Raw genomic sequence first — 16244 nt, 5'->3', positions numbered from 1 at the left:
CACCAATCCGCGAAATGAGGCTAGGACGAAGTGGATCGACGGAGTGAACAGTTGTACTTACAACCGGCCGGGGCTGCACCCCGAGGTAGGGGCGGGGGCTCCCTTCCCTAACCCTCCCCCTAGGTCGAGTTTCACGGGCACGTGACTCGTCCTCTGGTCCCCAGATACTCTCCCCGGCACACGCCCCTGCACCTAAAATGTCCACCCTTACTCCCTCCCCCTCCCCTCCCCCTCGGCCCCCCAGACAGAATCGGGGCAGCGCCCTCTGTATCCTTGGTCAAAACAAAGAACAACTCGGCTGGAGCCGACTGACCGCGATGCAGGGCAGCCTTGGGTGGGGTTTTGAACTGTGCACTTGGGAGTAGAGTTTTCCGAGAGGCAGAATGACCCGGGTTTCTTTGTGGAGTTAGATCGAGGTCTGAGAGTGGACTTGAAAACTGGCCTGGGTTATCCTGAGCAAGTTGCTTAACCTCTCTGAGCCTCGGTTCTCATAACAATAGTACCTACCTTACAGCAGTACCCACAATAGTACTGCCGAGAGGTGGGGGCTGGAATTGGGGGTTGTGAGGCAGGTAAAGTGCTCATCACAGCGCTTGGCACAAAGTAAGCATAATAAATGTTCACTGTTGTTGTTACTACTGTCATTATTATTATTTTAGAAGATGTGGTGATGGGATGCTTCCAGCCACTTACTGATTCCTGGTAAATCTCTCAACCTCCCAGAGCCTCAGTTTCCTCATCTGTAAAATAGAGGGTGAACTGTGGTGTGGGTTAATGGGATGAGGTCAAGGGCAAATAAATACAGATGTGAGTTTATTAGTGTGTTGAGAGTGATATTCGTGATACTCACAAAGCTCTGTGGGCATGTGAGCAACTGCCCAGGAAGTTCCAGACCCCAGACAGGAGGGGCTCTCTGCACGGCTGAGCCACCTAGCCACGAGAGGAACTTACATTTGCCGAGTGGCTACTGTATGCTGGGCACTTTCCAAACAAAAATTATCATTAAATCGTCCAAACATTACAGGCTCATCTAAACCTCCGAGCTTCTCACAGAGGGAGAAGACTGGAGGCTGGCAGCTGGAAAATGGTGGGCAGAAGCAGGATGCAAAGTCAGGTCTGTCTGGCTTTGAAAGTGTGGCCCTTTCCATTCCTCCAGGTCAGGAAGAAACAGCAAGAGCAAAGGCTTAGCAGCAGAAAATGCACACGGAGTTCTCTCTGGCAGGAGCACAGTGTCAGGCTCTGATGCTTTCACTTCTCAAAATGAATTACTGGCTCCTAGAACTTCCACATCAAGGTCAAACTCCTTAGTTTTGCACAAGGGGCCCTAGAATAAGGACCCCCATGCCCAAGGCGGTCATGGATGGATCCCTTTGAGAATGCAATAAAGTTTTATGAGTCCATTCCCTATGAAAATGCCTGTGTGAACATGAACACACACATATATTTACATTTAATTTCCAAGGGTTTTGTGGAACCCCTCTACAGACTCTAGGGGTCCATGGGCCCCCGTGGCTGAAATGCTTGCCGCTCCTTATCTCCAACCCACATTGTGATATTTTCCCCTTGTGAACCGTCAGCTCCGTGGGGGCAAGGGTCTGGTCTGCTGTGGTCACTGCTGTATCTCCAGCACCAAAAACAGCACCTGGCACCTAAGACGCATTCAGTAAATACCTGTGGAATGAAGTGTGAAGCCAGCTGGTTTCACACCTCCTGCCCTTTGCACCTGCTGTTCCTTCATTTCTTTTTTTTTCCTACAAATTTATTTATTTATTTTTGGCTGCGTTGGGTCGTCGTTGCTGCACATGGGCTTTCTCCAGTTGTGGTGAGTGGGGGCTACTCTTCCTTGTGATGCGTGGGTTCCTCATTGCGGTGGCTTCTCTTGTTGCGGAGCACGGGCTCTAGGCACGTGGGCTTCAGTAGTTGTGGCACATGGGCTTAGTTCTAAGCTCCACAGCATGTGGGAATCTTCCCTGACCAGGGCTCGAACCCGTGTCCCCTGAATTGGCAGACGGATTCTTAACCACTGCGCCACCAGGGAAGTCCCTCCTTCTTCATTTCTAATGCACTCATCCTTCACAACTCACCTCAATTTCACCTTTTTCTGGAAGCTCTGATCTCTTAGGCTGGGTTAGGGGTCCTGCCCATATACTCCCCCCAAACGCGATTCTGTCCTGAAATGAAGCCCTCACACTGATCTAGAATCATCAGTTTAGTTGCCTGCTCCCTCCCCATGAGCTATAAATCTCTGGGGGGCACCTTGGGAACCACATTGTAGGTGATTTGTATGTCTGCTACCCGTCCCAGGACCTGGCCTGTAACAGCCTGTGGTAAACATTTATGGAAAAAGTGGAAGAGGGCAGTGGGAGAGGGAGCTGGAAAGGTAGGCTGTGGTCAGTTTGGAATGACCCCTGCCAGGCCAAGGATTTCCCATGTTGTGAGATAGGTGATGGGAATGCCTGGATTTTGTTTTCTTGTTTTATTTTGGTTTACTTTGTTTGTTTTTAAGGGAGGAGACAGATATGGTCGGGTTTGTGTGTTTAATGAATGGAAAGGAGAGGGACTTTAAAGCAGTTAAGAGGCCACTGTAATAGTTCAGATAATTAAAAAAAAAATAGAGGAAAGAAGAGACTTTTTTTTGGCCACACCACATGGCGTGTGGGATCTTAGTTCCTCCACCAGGGATTGAACCTGCGCCCCCTGCATTGGAAGGGCAGAGTCTTAACCACTGGACCACCAGGGAAGTCCCAGAAAAGAGACTTAAGACACACTTCCATATCAGAATCAATAGAACTTACCAACCCCTCCTCCTGTCCCCCCAAATAATCCCTTTTTAGACTCTGTTCCCTTGACACTACCCATAGCTTGAGCAGAACAGTGCTATCACATTGGATCTCCTGCAGGCTGGTGGCCAGAGTTGGCCTCACAGCTGAGTGAGCAGGAGTACTGGCTCGTGAGTCACACGCTGGGTCCCAGTCCTGGTTCTGCAGCTGATGAGCTGCGCAGTTTGCCCAAGGCACTCACACTCCGAGCCTTACTCTTCTAGTCTATTATGTGCTGGAAATAATGGTATCCAGTTCACGATGAAGAAATTACGTATTCAGACTAACAAATAGTCATGGTAAACCCTTGCGTGAGGAATGTAAATAAATAGTGCAGCCACTTTGGAAAAACGGTTCGGCTGATCCTCAAATAGTTAAACAGAGAGTCACCACTATGACCCAGCAATTCCTCTCCCAGGTATATACCCAAGAGAACTGAGAACATATGGGGACACAAAAACTTGGACACAGGGCTTCCCTCGCGGCGCAGTGGTTGAGAGTCCGCCTGCCGATGCAGGAGACACGGGTTCGTGCCCTGGTCCGGGAAGATCCCACATGCCGCAGGGCGGCTGGGCCTGTGAGCCATGGCTATTGTAGGGCTTCCCTGGTGGCGCAGTGGTTGAGAGTCCGACTGCCGATGCAGGGGACACGGGTTCGTGCCCTGGTCCGGGAAGATCCCACATGCCGCGGGGCGGCTGGGCCCGTGAGCCATGGCCGCTGAGCCTGCGTGTCCGGAGCCTGTGCTCCGCAACGGGAGAGGCCACAACAGTGAGAGGCCCCGCATACCGCCAAAAAAAAAAAAAAAAAAACTTGGACACAAATGTTCATAGCATTGTTATTCATAATAGCCAAAAAGTGCAAACAACCCAATTGTCCGTTAACAAATGGATAAACAAAATGTGTATAGTGGGAATTCCCTGGTGGGCCAGTGGTTAGGACTCTGCGCTTTCCCTACTGAAGGCCCGGGTTCAATCCCTGGTTGGGGAACTAAGATCCCACAAGCCGCGAGGTGTGACCAAAAAAAAAAAAAATGTTTATAGTAACAGTGAACGTATTATGGTTTGGTCATAAAAAGGAAGGAGGTACTGGTACATGCTACAACATGGATGAACCTTAAAAACATTATGCTAAGTGAAAGCCAGATGCAAAAGATCCCATATTGTAGGGGTGCACTCAGGAAATGCCCAGAATAGGCAGCTACGCTGAGACCGTAGATTAGTCGTTGCCAAAAAACGAGGAGGGAGACATGGGAAGTGACTGCTAATGAGTATGGGGTTCCTTCTTGGGGGTGGTGAAAATGTTACACTGTTAGATAGTGGTGATGACAGTACAACCCTGTGAATGTACTAAAATCCATTTAATTGTACACTTAAAAGGGTGAATTTTATGATATGTGAATTATATCAGTTAAAAAAAAATTTTTAAACGCTTTCACATGCATCAGGCACTAGGGATTGAAGGATGAATAAGACACAGACTCCATCCTCAGAGAACATAAAGTCCAGTGGGGGAGAGGAGTAGATGAATCAAATTATCACATAGTAAGTGTAATTACATCTAAAGGAAGCGCCATTCAGTGGCTAAGAATCCACCCGCCGATGCAGGGGTTACAGGTTCGAGCCCTGGTCCAGAGAGATCCCACATGCTGCGGAGCACCTAAGCCTGTGCGCCACGACTACTGAACCCACATGCCACAACTACTGAAGCCCACGCGCCTAGAGCCCATGCTCCGCAACGAGAAGCCACCGCAATGAGAAGCCCACGCACCACGACGAAGAGTAGCCCCCACTCGCCGCAACCAGAGAAAGCCCACGCGCAGCAACGAAGACCCAATGCAGCCAAAAATAAATAAATAAATAAATTTATTAAAAAAAAATAAAGGAAGCGCCATGGAAGAGAAGTAACATATCATTGGGGAGGGGCATTGATCTAGACTGGAGGGCAGGGAGGAGTCCTTAAAGGTGTTGGTGCCACAGTCTGAAGATAGAAGACCTCCCATGTCTGAATCAGGATTTATCAACCCCCAAGAGGAGGACACAGCTTGCAGAGGCCCTACAACAGGAGGATGCCTGAGACATTCAGGGAACTGAAGGAGGGCCTGAATGGAAGAACACATAGAATGAGGCGGGCTGTGGCATGAAGCTGCAGCTGGAAAAGTAGATACAGGCCAATTGTACCATACCTTCTAAGATGATAAGAAGTGCTCATGGGACTTCCCTGGTGGTCCAGTGGTTAAGACGCCACCCTTCCAATGCAGGGGGTGTGGGTTCCATCCCTGGTTGGGGAACTAAGATTGCACATGCCGCGCAGCGCAGCCCCCCAAAATTTTTTAATTTAAAAATTAAAATAAAAAGAAGTGCTCAATGATGACAGAAAATGACCTTCCTCCTTCCTCCCTAACTCGCTCTACCTCCGTTGCTGCCTGTGTCGGTAGAAGCACCGCCTTGCACACAGTTGCTTAAGCTCAAAGCCAAGTTATCCAGACGCGGCTCCCAGCCTTACTTTCCACGTCCAACCTACCAGTGAGCTTGTGGCTCCTGCCTTTAAAGACTTCTCCTCTCCATCTTCTGCTGGCCCCCAAGCCTAGGTCTCATCAACTCCCGCCTGGACTCCTGCGACCCTTTCAGCCTGGCCTTCCCAATTCCACTCGTGCCAGAGAGTCCACCTTCCAGTCAGAATGATCCTGGCTTCAACCAGGCCTCTCCCCTTGGAAGTTTCCACGACTGTTGGGCAAACGTACAAACTCCCAACAATGCCCCCTAGTCCATCCGGGCCCTCCTGCTGCCCCCACCTCCCTCTGGCCTCTCTCTTCTCTATGCTGTCACTGTTGTGACCTGTTCTCATCCATTAAAACCCCGTGTTCTCCCACCTGGGCCTGGAACATTCCCCCACCCTGGCCTATCTAACTAATCCTTCAGATTTTGACTTAACGGGCACTTCCTACAGGAAGGCTCCTTGCCTGACTCCAGCAATAAATCCCTTTGCTACATGACTCGTATAACATTCGAGTCACCCTTTGATAAAACTCATCACGACGTGTCTGTTTCCTCTGATAGACTGTATGGGCCAGAGGATAGGAACCTGAGCCCACCTTCCCCACCACTATCCTCCCACCACTTAACAAAGAAGCCACCACCCACCATTGCCCCCAACCTGGCAAATTCCTACCCATCCTTCAAATCTCACCTACATCGCTTTCAGGGGGACAGCCTTCCCTGAGCACCCAGACTTGGGGGGGTCATCCGTTTACATAGCCCCAGGCATCTCTTACAGCACTTATCACAGCTGTAAAAGTGACTGATTTTAATGTCTCCCCTCTTTGATTTTCTGTCTTGTTTCTCTTTGCCCCAGCATTTAAAAAAATGCTTGTCACAAGACTCCCCCCAGGTCAGCCCACAAGAATTCTTATGAAAATCCCTAAAATTGCATGCAAAATTCTGTGCATGAACAATTTTCTGAAGAAGCAGTCTGTGGCTCTTGTTGGCGTTTCAAAGGGGCCCAAGATGTGAAAGGTTAAGAACCTTCTCCCAGGAGCGGAAGGGGCTGTCTTTCCTTCAAAACAGCCCTGCCAACCGACTTCTATGCAAAACCATTGCCCTAGAATATAAGTTCCAAGTGGGCAACAATCTTTATTTTGTTCATTGGTGTACCCCAAATGCCTGGAATGGTGCCTGGTCCCTTCCAGGTATGGGTGTAGAATGACCAAACATAGTCTTTGATGACTGTAACAGTTGTGAGAACTGTGTAGTGGTTAACTATTGCTGCATAACAAATTACCCCAAAATGTAACGGCTTAAAACAACATTTATCACCTCAGTTTCTCTAGGCTGGGAGTCAGCGTGCAGCTTAGTTGGGTCCTCTGCTTCAGGGTCTCTCACAGGGCTCTAAAGTGCCAGCCAGGGCTGTAGTCATCTGAAAGTTTGACTGGGGAAGGATCTGCTCCTGAGCTCACTCATGTGGTTGCCAGCAGGATTCAGTTCCTCACTGGCTGTGGGCTGGAGGCTGCCCTGAGTTCCCCACCACATGGGCCTCTGCATAGGGCAGCTCACAACATGGAAGCTTGCTTCAACAGATCTTGCAAGGAGGAGGAGAGGAGGAGAAAGGGAGGAAGAGAGAGAGAGAGACAATAACAAGATGGCCGTTACAATCTTTTGTGTCTTAACCTTGGAAGCAGCTTTCATCACCTTTGCTCTGTTCTGTTTGTTAGAAGCAAGGCTCTATTTAGGTCTAGTGCACACTCAAGGGAAGGAGATTATACTAGGAATGAATAGGAATGAACAGCAGTGGCAGGATCATTACATGTTTTCTCATATAGTGTCTGGCTCATCTGAAAACCCAAAGAGCAGAAGGTGCAGACCAAATGCCTACAGGTCAAGCAGATGGTGACGAGGGAAGAAATGAGAGGTGGGAGGTTTGGCGGACAGCTGAGCCTCTACCCATCCTCCAGCAGCAGACCACTGCCAAGCAGGAATGTAGGCTGACTTGTCAGATCTGCTAACTTTTCAAAAGAAGCCAAAGTCCTGATTTTTATGAGACACTTCCCGGTTTTTAAAATTGATAATCGCCACAGAGCAACTAAGCCCGTGTGCCACAACTACTGAGCCTGTGCTCTAGAGCCTGTGGTCCACAACAAGAGAAGCCACTGCAATGAGAAGCCCGCGCACCGCAACGAAGAGTAGCCCCCGCTCACCGCAACTAGAGAAAGCCCACGCCCAGCAACGAAGACCCAACACAGCCAAAAATAAATAAGTAAATACATAAATTTATGAAAATAAATAAATGAAACTGATAATCTAGCAAACACACATGTGAGCAGTTTTTGACTCTTCTCGATGGCAGAAAAGGCCTAACCTATTCTACTACTCTATATGTTTGTTCCATCTCTCCTATGCCCACCCTCCCAACCGCCACACTTGTTCACTGAAGGCAGGGACCTAGTTAATTCACTTGCACACTTTCTACAGCTCTCTGCATGCAGCAAGCCAGCAGTAACTACTGCTGAAGAGAATATGTCATGGCTGACATCAGGGAGCGTGCCCCACCCACACCCGCACTCCAGTCCTAGAGGGACGGGTGAAAGTGGCCGCTCATGTCTGAATTAGCTGGAATCCTGGCTCTAGCACTTGCTTGATGTATGACCTTTAGCAAGTTACTAACTTTTCAGAGGCTCAATTTCTTCACCTATAACAATAATGGTACCTGCCTCAGAGTTATGAGTTTTAACTGAAATAATATACTTATTAGCACAATGTAGCAACTCGATAGCTGTTCTTACTGGCATCATCCCCCTGTTTCCTCACCAGCTCCCTGGCATGTCTCCCCTGAATCCATTAAGCCATCATTACCACTATCCACCTGGCTGACAGCTAGAGGGAGCTTTAAAATGCAGATCTGTCATTTTCACTGCCAGGGTTTACATCCTTCAACAGTTTGCCGATGCCCTTTGGAGAAAATCCAAACTCTTTTAACTCAGCTCATCAGGCGCTTTGGAGCTGCGCCTGCGCAGCCCTCGGGCAGGTCTCATCTCTCACCACTACCTCCCTTCCCATTTGGCACTCCAGGCAGGCCAGAGCTTTGTTTCTTCACGGCTCCACACTTTCTGCCACTTCAAAGCTTTTGCAAGTGCTCTCTGTCGAGCTGGAACCTCTTCTCTCCGTTCTCTACCACCCCTTCTAGATGTTCCAGCTATGTGCTCTGAAAATTTCTGACGTTCCTTGCTAAACCTGAGGGCAGGTACAATATCTGTTTTCCTCACCACTCTGCTCTTCCTAGTACAACGGCCGCAAGGAATACACCAATAATACACATTTGTAGAACTGGCCACAGCAGTGCTGATTCCCGTGGGCAGACAGCGCCACCTGTTGACGCAAGTTGGCACTTCAGTACCTAGAAAGGAGCCTTAGCTCTCTGCCCACGCTTAAGGTAGATGGACAAGTTTTGAAGTTTTCAGGGGGTCTATCTCGAGACTCCTTACATCAAAGTTAGCAATTTAAAAAAAAAAGAAAAAAAAGAGCTAACATTATTGAGTATTTAACGTGGGAGAATTAGGCACTTTCCTAAGTGCTTTAGTTATTAACACATTTAATCTTCACAACCACTCAATGAAGTAGGTACTTTTATCGCTTTATAGATAGGGTAACTGAGGCACAGAGTAGTCAAATGCCTCACCCAAGATCACACAGCCAGAAAACTTCATCCCAGGTGGTCTGACTTGAACCTGGATTTTTTTTTTTTTTTGGCCACACTGCACAGCTTGTAGGATCCTAGCTCCTGACCAGGAAATGAACCCAGGCCCTAGGCAGTGAAAGCGCAAAGTCCCAACCACTGGACCGCCAGGGAATTCCCTGAACCTGTACTTTTAAGCCTGAAACTCACTGCCTCTACCGTCTCCTTTCCTGTGAGCCCAATGACCTGGTGAGGTTACACCCCAGACACCTCCCTCTGCTGCGAAGGCACTGCTACCAGGGGCACTGGCGTCAACCAAAATTCCTTCTGCAGTGAACCCTACATTTTGAGAACTGCACAGTTCTGCAAGGGCACCCTCAGGACAGGAAGTAGATGCGGGCTCTCCTCCGCGAGCAGTCAACCCTGGCCTCCGTTATTGCTCCTCGTCTGTGACCTCCAGCAAACCACCACCTCTCTGAGATTCCTTTCCCTAACAGGGCCTTTGGCCTGCTGAGTGGATGAGACTGGATACCCCATGAAGAGTGAGGAGCGCAGGCCCTGACTGAGATTCAGGTGAACACTGAATGGCAGTGGTTATCACTCGGTCCCCTCCCTGGATCGCACACATCACACATGAAGCTGGGTCCCTTCACATGTTTCGATATTGCTGTTTAGAACCAAGAGGTTGTGGCTACTTCATGCTTATGTTCCATCTACCTTCCACTCTCTCCTCTAAATCATTCCTTTATATCATTGAGGAAAATGCCTGCCTGCACTTGATTTTAAGTTGTTAGACATAAATAATATATACTAGGCACTTTCTATGGCCTAGTCATTATTCTAGTTTGTTCATATTAACTCATTTAATCTTCACAACAGCCCTGATTCTGCCCACTTTACAGATGAGGAAGCTAGGCACAGTGAAATGACACGTTCAGGGTCACACAGCAAGTGGCTGACGTGGAAGGTAAACTTAAGCCGCGGTACCAGTCTATGCTTTTAAACACTACGTTAGACTCCCTCTGCTGGTAGAGGCTGTGTCTGCTGCCTTTACTCCCAGGTGCCAGGAACACTGCTTTGCACACTGTAGGTGTCAACAAACTTGTTTTAATATATAATATATATAAACACACAGTCACATGCCAGTGTGACAAATACCCCTTCTCCGACCGGGAAAGAGCTCCATCATACCCTGGGCTCCTGGAGACTTTCCAGAAAGAGCCTAGGCCTGGCAGTCTTCACAGATGACACCCAATGGGGGCACTTTTATTAGACAAGTGGGAAAGGACAGGGTGCACCTTACGGTGTACTGCCTGGGGCCTCATGCAGGCCCAGAACTCTGCTGCACCCTCTTCATCAGCTCTTCGTCCTGCATAGACAATTCTGTCAACTTTTTGCCCATCCGCTCATGGATATCCAGGTACTTGGAGACACACCGGTCCAGGCACACAGACTCGCCCTTGGACAGTTCTGCTTCCTTGTAGTGGGGAGGCACACACTTCCGGTGGCAGGCACTGGTCATTCTAGAAAGAAGGAAGGGCAAGGTCAGGTCAGCAGCCTCCTGTGGCATACCAGGAACCCTCAGCCATTCCTGCCCTGCTATACTGATTTCACCTCCCCGAGAAGGCAGTGTAAATCCTCAGTTTGCACCTCAACTATCTTGGAAGATCCTTGAGAGCAGGAACCATTAGCCATGTTTATGACTAATCAAACAGGAACCATTAGCTGAGTACCAGCTATGTTCCAGACATCGTGCTCAGTGCTTGACAGGGATTCTGTCATGCAGTTCTTACGATAATCCTAAGAGGTAGGCACAATCATTACCCCCTTTTTACAGATAAGGAAATGAAGGCACAGAGAGCCTCAGGATCACATAAAGCTGGGCTATGAACCCAGGTAGCCTGACTTTACAGCCTACATTTAAAAATTATTCTGATAAATAGCCTCCAAGATAAAACAACGAATCTAGGGAGGATACCAGAGAGCTTAAGCCAATAAAAATAGCAAATATTTGTTGACTGCTTACTCGACTTGCGTTGGGCTTAACGCTAAGAGCTTGTCATATACTTTTACATTTCATATTGCTAATGTCTCTGTGAGGAAGGTACTATTAACGCCACTTTACAGATGGGGAAACCACTGGTCTAACCGTCCATGTAACTTGCCCAAGGCCATAGTAGTGGTGGTTGGTGCAGCTACGATTTGTTCCCAAATTTGCCAGATGGTTATGGGCACTAGTTAGGAGTCAGACTGAGTTACTGGTTCTGACATTGCTACTGACCAGCTGTGGACCCTGAGAGTTATTTAACCTCTAGAAACCTCAATGTCCTCACCTTTAAAAAAAGATAATGCATATAAAATGCTCAGCATGTGTCTGAGATGGATTAAGAGTCTAAGAAATGTTGACTACTAAGCGGGCTACGTGCTATTTGCCACAAGGCAAATGCTCTACTCTTCCTGGAACACAACCAGAGCCTAGGCGGGACCTTCTCTTCCTGCTCAGCTCCTACGTCGCCAATTCCATCCCAACCTAAATGCCCAGTTCCTTCTAGTGACCCCACACTGCGTCTGCATTAGCCCTTAAGCATGGGGCGGGAGTTGGGGGTGCTGGGAGGGTAAGCCCGGGCCTCAGGTTTCCCCGGAATGAGGAAAATAATCTTCAGAAGTTATCCACCTCTGCCTTGGCAAGAGTGACCTGGGATCATTCTCTAAGACAAGGCAGCGCAGAATCAGCCCTTACCTGTTGTACATATCAGCCATCATCTCAACCTCCAGCTCTGCCGCCAGCTGCTGGGCCCTAAGCGGGTCCATTTCAGCCCTGCACCGTGGAAGAGATCTCCCTCTGGCCTCCTAATCCTGGGGGCAGACATCATGGTCAGCACCCAGCCCCCCCATTCACCTTCCCATCGCAGGGGCTGGAGGATGTGGAGGAATCAGAGGGCATCAGACCAGCAGGGGCCACTGACCTCAGTGAATTCAAACGTCCCATTTCACAGATGTGGGAACTGAGGCCAAGAAGGGGAACACTGCCTAGCCCAAGGTCACAGAACATGTCAATGGCGGGTCTGGAAATCGAGCCCCAGAGCCCTGACTCCCAATCCCTCTAGGTCACCTCTATCCAGGAGAAGAAGGGGAGACCGGAACGGAGCATGAACCTGCGGGGTCCTAAGAATTCGATCACACGCGGGACTAAGGCGCCCGGGCCCCAGCCCAGGGTCTACACCTCTGAAATGGCGGCGCCATCATCAGGATCACCTTGAGGTCAGACGTCACTCACCACGGCCTGGGGCCTGCCACAACGCTCCCTATGTCCCCAACTTCGGGTAAACACTACAAACTCACCGGGCGCTCAGATAGGATAGGGCGGAAGCACCGGGGGCACTTCCGGGAGGGAAATCCCGCCTCTTCTCTGATCCATACGCACTTCCGGAATGAAGTACCAACGAGGCGACGCGGGAAAATCCGCTACCATAGAGAGGGAGCTGCTGGCCGGCCTAAGGCGTCTCCCAAATGCTAGAGAGGACTCCAAAATACCATAGAGGCTTGAGCGGGGCGCAGAGCGCCTGCAGACTGGTTAGAATTCTTGTCTTTAGGGGTGTCACGGAGAGATTTGAGTTTATCGGTTCTGCAAGAGGGGCAGGACCACGGAACTCAGTGAACCTCGTCCTCACCTCCGGAGAGCCGAGGCCAGAGCGCCAATGAGGCGCGGAGTAGGAAGATTGCCGCCAAACTGTAGCTCTCAGTTTGTGATGTACTTAAGGTCACCTGGGACGCTTAAAATAATCCCGAAGCCCAGGGCTCACTTCGTACCAATTAAATCAGAATCCCTGGGAGTAGGACCCAGGCATCAGTACATTTTAAAACTCCCCAGGTGATTCCCATGTGCAGCCAAGTTTGAGGACCAATGCTCAGAGGCCCTTTGTGTGAACACAGCTGTGTGTAGGTCACTAAACTTTCTCTGGGGTTGCAGAGACAAGCGAGGCACGGTTTCTGCTTGCAGAAAGATGAGTCAAGTATACAATATGTTTTAGTCAGCTTCTGTTAGACGCCCTGGGCGCTAAAGAGATGAATAGGGCCACTGTGGCTGCCACCAGAACTGACCTAGTGTGTTTGGGTGAGGAAGACAGAGGGTACTTGTGAACTCTTCATCTTTCAAGACTTAATGTATTCCTCGGGTCTGCACGCCCCCCTCCCGCAACCCCCCCCCCAAGAAAAACCCACCTCAATCCCTGGATTTTTCAAGTGATTTCCCAGTAAACGAAATTTAGAAGATGCAAATTAATAATGCAGTGGTACACTGCCCATAGCAGAAGGTGGGCTAGACACTTTATATGGCTGGTCACCATATGCTTCCCTAAGGAAGTCCCAATTTTAAATATTGGCCTCATTACTGCTCTAAGGACTCAAACTTCTTTGTCAGACCCTGTGCCTTGATACTTTAAAATTTAGGTATAGCATTCAGATAGTAAAGTAGTAAAATACACAAGCTTACTTTTTAAATATATATTCATTTTTATAACTATCTCCCAGATCAAGATACAAAATATTTCCAGCACCTTAAAAAGTTATCTCATGTTCCTTCCCAGTCAATACTCCCTCTTCTGCAGTGAACCACTATTCTGACTTCTATCACCATCAGTTAGTTCTGCCTACTCCTGAACTTCATGTAAATGAAATTATACATTGTTTTCTGTTTTGTGCCTCACCTCTTTAGCTCAATGTAGCATCCGTAAGATTTCATCCATATTGTCGTGTGTATCTCTTATTCATTCTTTTTTATGGCTGTCTAGTGTTTGATTGTATATATAAGCCACAGTTCATTTATCTATTCTCCTACTGATGGACTTTTGGGTTGTTTCCAGTTTGGGGCTATTATGATAATGCTGCCACGTATATTATTGTATATATGTTATCCTGGTTTTTACTTTTGAGAATCTAGTCAACATATTATGGAGTATTAAGAAATTGCATGGAAAAAGGAGATGGGTTCTTAAGAGAGGAATCTGCTTCCTAGATGGGATTTTTGTTAGGTTTTATGAAAGGTTACATACTGTATGATTCCATTTAAATCACATTCTCAAAATGACAATATTATAGAGATGGGAGAAGAGGTTAATGGTTGCCTAGGGTTAGAGTTGGTGGGGGGAGGGAAGGAGGTGTGCCTAAGGGGATAGCACAAGGGAAATCTTTGTGTTGATGAAATTGGTTCTGTGCCCTGATTGTGGGAGAAGGTGTTTATTCAAATCTAAGCTGTCATAGAAGTATACATTGTACCAATGCCAGTTTCCTGGCTTTGATATTGCATATAGTTATGAAAGATTTAGCCTTCAGTGGATAAATCTTAAGTAAAATTTAACCTTCTGTACCCTCTCTGTACTATTTATGCAACTTCCTATAAACCTATAATTATTTCAAAATAAAGTTTTAAAAATCATTACAAAACAAATGAACAAACAAAAAGATAAAAATGATATTGTATTTAAAGCACCTAGTCCATGACAGATGCTCAATAAAAATGAATCTTTTTGTTTTAGATTTTTATTTATTAGGGAAATTTTTTAAAGTACACGGAAGTGGAGAGCACAGTATATTGAACTTCCACATGTTAATCACCCATCACCAAGATTTGACAGTTGTCAACATTTAGCCATATTTTCTTCATCTAATTGTACTGCTAACAGATGAAGTCTTTTTTCTACAATGACATTTTTTTCTTTGTTTTTCTTCTTTCTTTTCTTTTTTTTTTTTTTTTTTTTTGGCTGCATTGGGTCCTCGCTGCGCGCGGGCTTCCTCTAGTTGTGGTGAGCACGGGCTACTGTTCGTTGCAGTGCGCCGGCTTCTCGTTGTGGTGGCTTCTCTCGTTGTGGAGCACAGGCTCTAGGAGCACAGGCTGCAGTAGCTGCAGCACGCGGGCTCGGTAGTCGTGGTGCACAGGCTTAGTTGCTCCGTGGCATGTGGAATCTTCCCAGACCAGGGCTCGAACCCGTGTCCCCTGCATTGGCAGGCGGATTCTCAACCACTGCACTACCAGGGAAGCCCCCCACAATGCCCTTAAAATTACAGACATCTTATCACTAAATGCAGCTGGCAATCAACAATATTGCACTGTTCAACCATTGGTACCCAAACCTGGCTTTCAGATCATCCCAGGAACAGGCCCCCAAATTCCCGTTCCATATTTCTACTAACTAATTAAATTATTTATTTATTCGCTATCCATTTATCGAGCACTTCATATGACCCAGGCAATTTGCTAGGCCCTGGGCATACAGCCATGAACATGACAAAGTCCCTGCCCTCATGGAGCTTAGAGTCTAGAGAGAAAGTCAGGTAACAAGGAAATAAATAAGGTAACTTTGGATTCCAATCCATATTCCATAAGAAAATAAAATATGCAGAAGCGATGGAGAGGATCTCAAGGTCATGGGAGACCTCTCTGTGGAAATGAAATTTCAGCTGAGAGCAGGAGAATGAGAAAGAACCAGACTTGCAAAGAGCGGAAGCAGAACGGTCCTGAGTATGGAAAGGAATCGACTCATCGGAGGGATACGAAGGAGGCCAGTGTTGCTGAAGCAGTGGGGAGGGGGAGGGGGAGTCACAAGCCCCTCACACATTCTCCAAAAGTAGTACCTTTCTTAGATCACAGGACACCTACAGGAGGTAAAGGTGTTTCGTCTTTCTGAGCAAAATCTCGATTCAGCACAAAAATCTGTTGAGAGCCTCCTGTGTACCCGTCGCCTCAGCTCCAAATAGAACTCGGCTTTGTATTTCCTAGACTCTCAGCGCAGCGACCCATCAGCTTGGGCCATCACTCTTCTCTCTCTCCCCAGCCGCTCCCCGTGCAGTGGGAGCCCTGAGAGACATCGGCACCTCCGCAGCTGGCCCCTTCACCCCTCCTTAGCCAACCCTTCCGCAGCTGCTTTAGTCTGAGGAAGGGTGAAAGGGACTATTTAAAGGAACGTGGTGGGGGGGCTGCAGAGAAGGCCTAGCCTGGGCTCTGGATGGGCAGGCGAGGCCAGACAGCTGGTGACCATGCTCCAAATGGGCCTGCAGGTTGTCTGGGCAGTTGCCGGGGCCAGGCGAGTACATCGGGAAGGGAGATGATCGCAGGACGCGTGCTGCCCGGCGTCAGGCGGGAGGCACTGGCTGTGATTGAAAGGTGCCACCTGCCAGATCTCCATGGGAAATCCGAGCCTCCCAGTCCAGGGAAGAGTGTTGTACCAACAGGGCAGTAAACAATGCTCGTCTGCAGCCCCAGGA

The 16244-nt window shown here is 48.3% G+C and overlaps 1 protein-coding gene across 4 annotated transcripts; it reads right to left on the bottom strand.

Annotated features, from left to right (window-relative positions):
• Window positions 1–10075: 10075 nt before the first annotated feature.
• Window positions 10076–12373, bottom strand: TIMM10 (translocase of inner mitochondrial membrane 10). 4 transcript variants are annotated; one of them, XM_004264123.4, is made up of 3 exons: window positions 12262–12373; window positions 11725–11840; window positions 10076–10507 (listed from the first exon to the last, which is right to left on the bottom strand). In XM_004264123.4, exons 2-3 carry the CDS (start codon window positions 11793–11795, stop codon window positions 10306–10308), a joined length of 273 nt encoding a protein of 90 aa, XP_004264171.1. In that variant the 5' UTR covers window positions 11796–11840; window positions 12262–12373; the 3' UTR covers window positions 10076–10305. The 4 variants fall into 4 exon arrangements, with proteins under 4 accessions (XP_004264171.1, XP_033268948.1, XP_012393634.1 ...); XM_033413057.2 differs by having other exon boundaries at window positions 12240–12353; XM_012538180.3 differs by having other exon boundaries at window positions 12327–12351.
• Window positions 12374–16244: the final 3871 nt, after the last annotated feature.

Source organism: Orcinus orca, chromosome 8, assembly GCF_937001465.1.
Source record: "Orcinus orca chromosome 8, mOrcOrc1.1, whole genome shotgun sequence".
NCBI lineage: Eukaryota > Metazoa > Chordata > Mammalia > Artiodactyla > Delphinidae > Orcinus > Orcinus orca.
The sequence above is the reverse complement of the archived record's forward strand: the minus strand, read 5'-3'. Positions and strand labels throughout refer to the sequence as shown.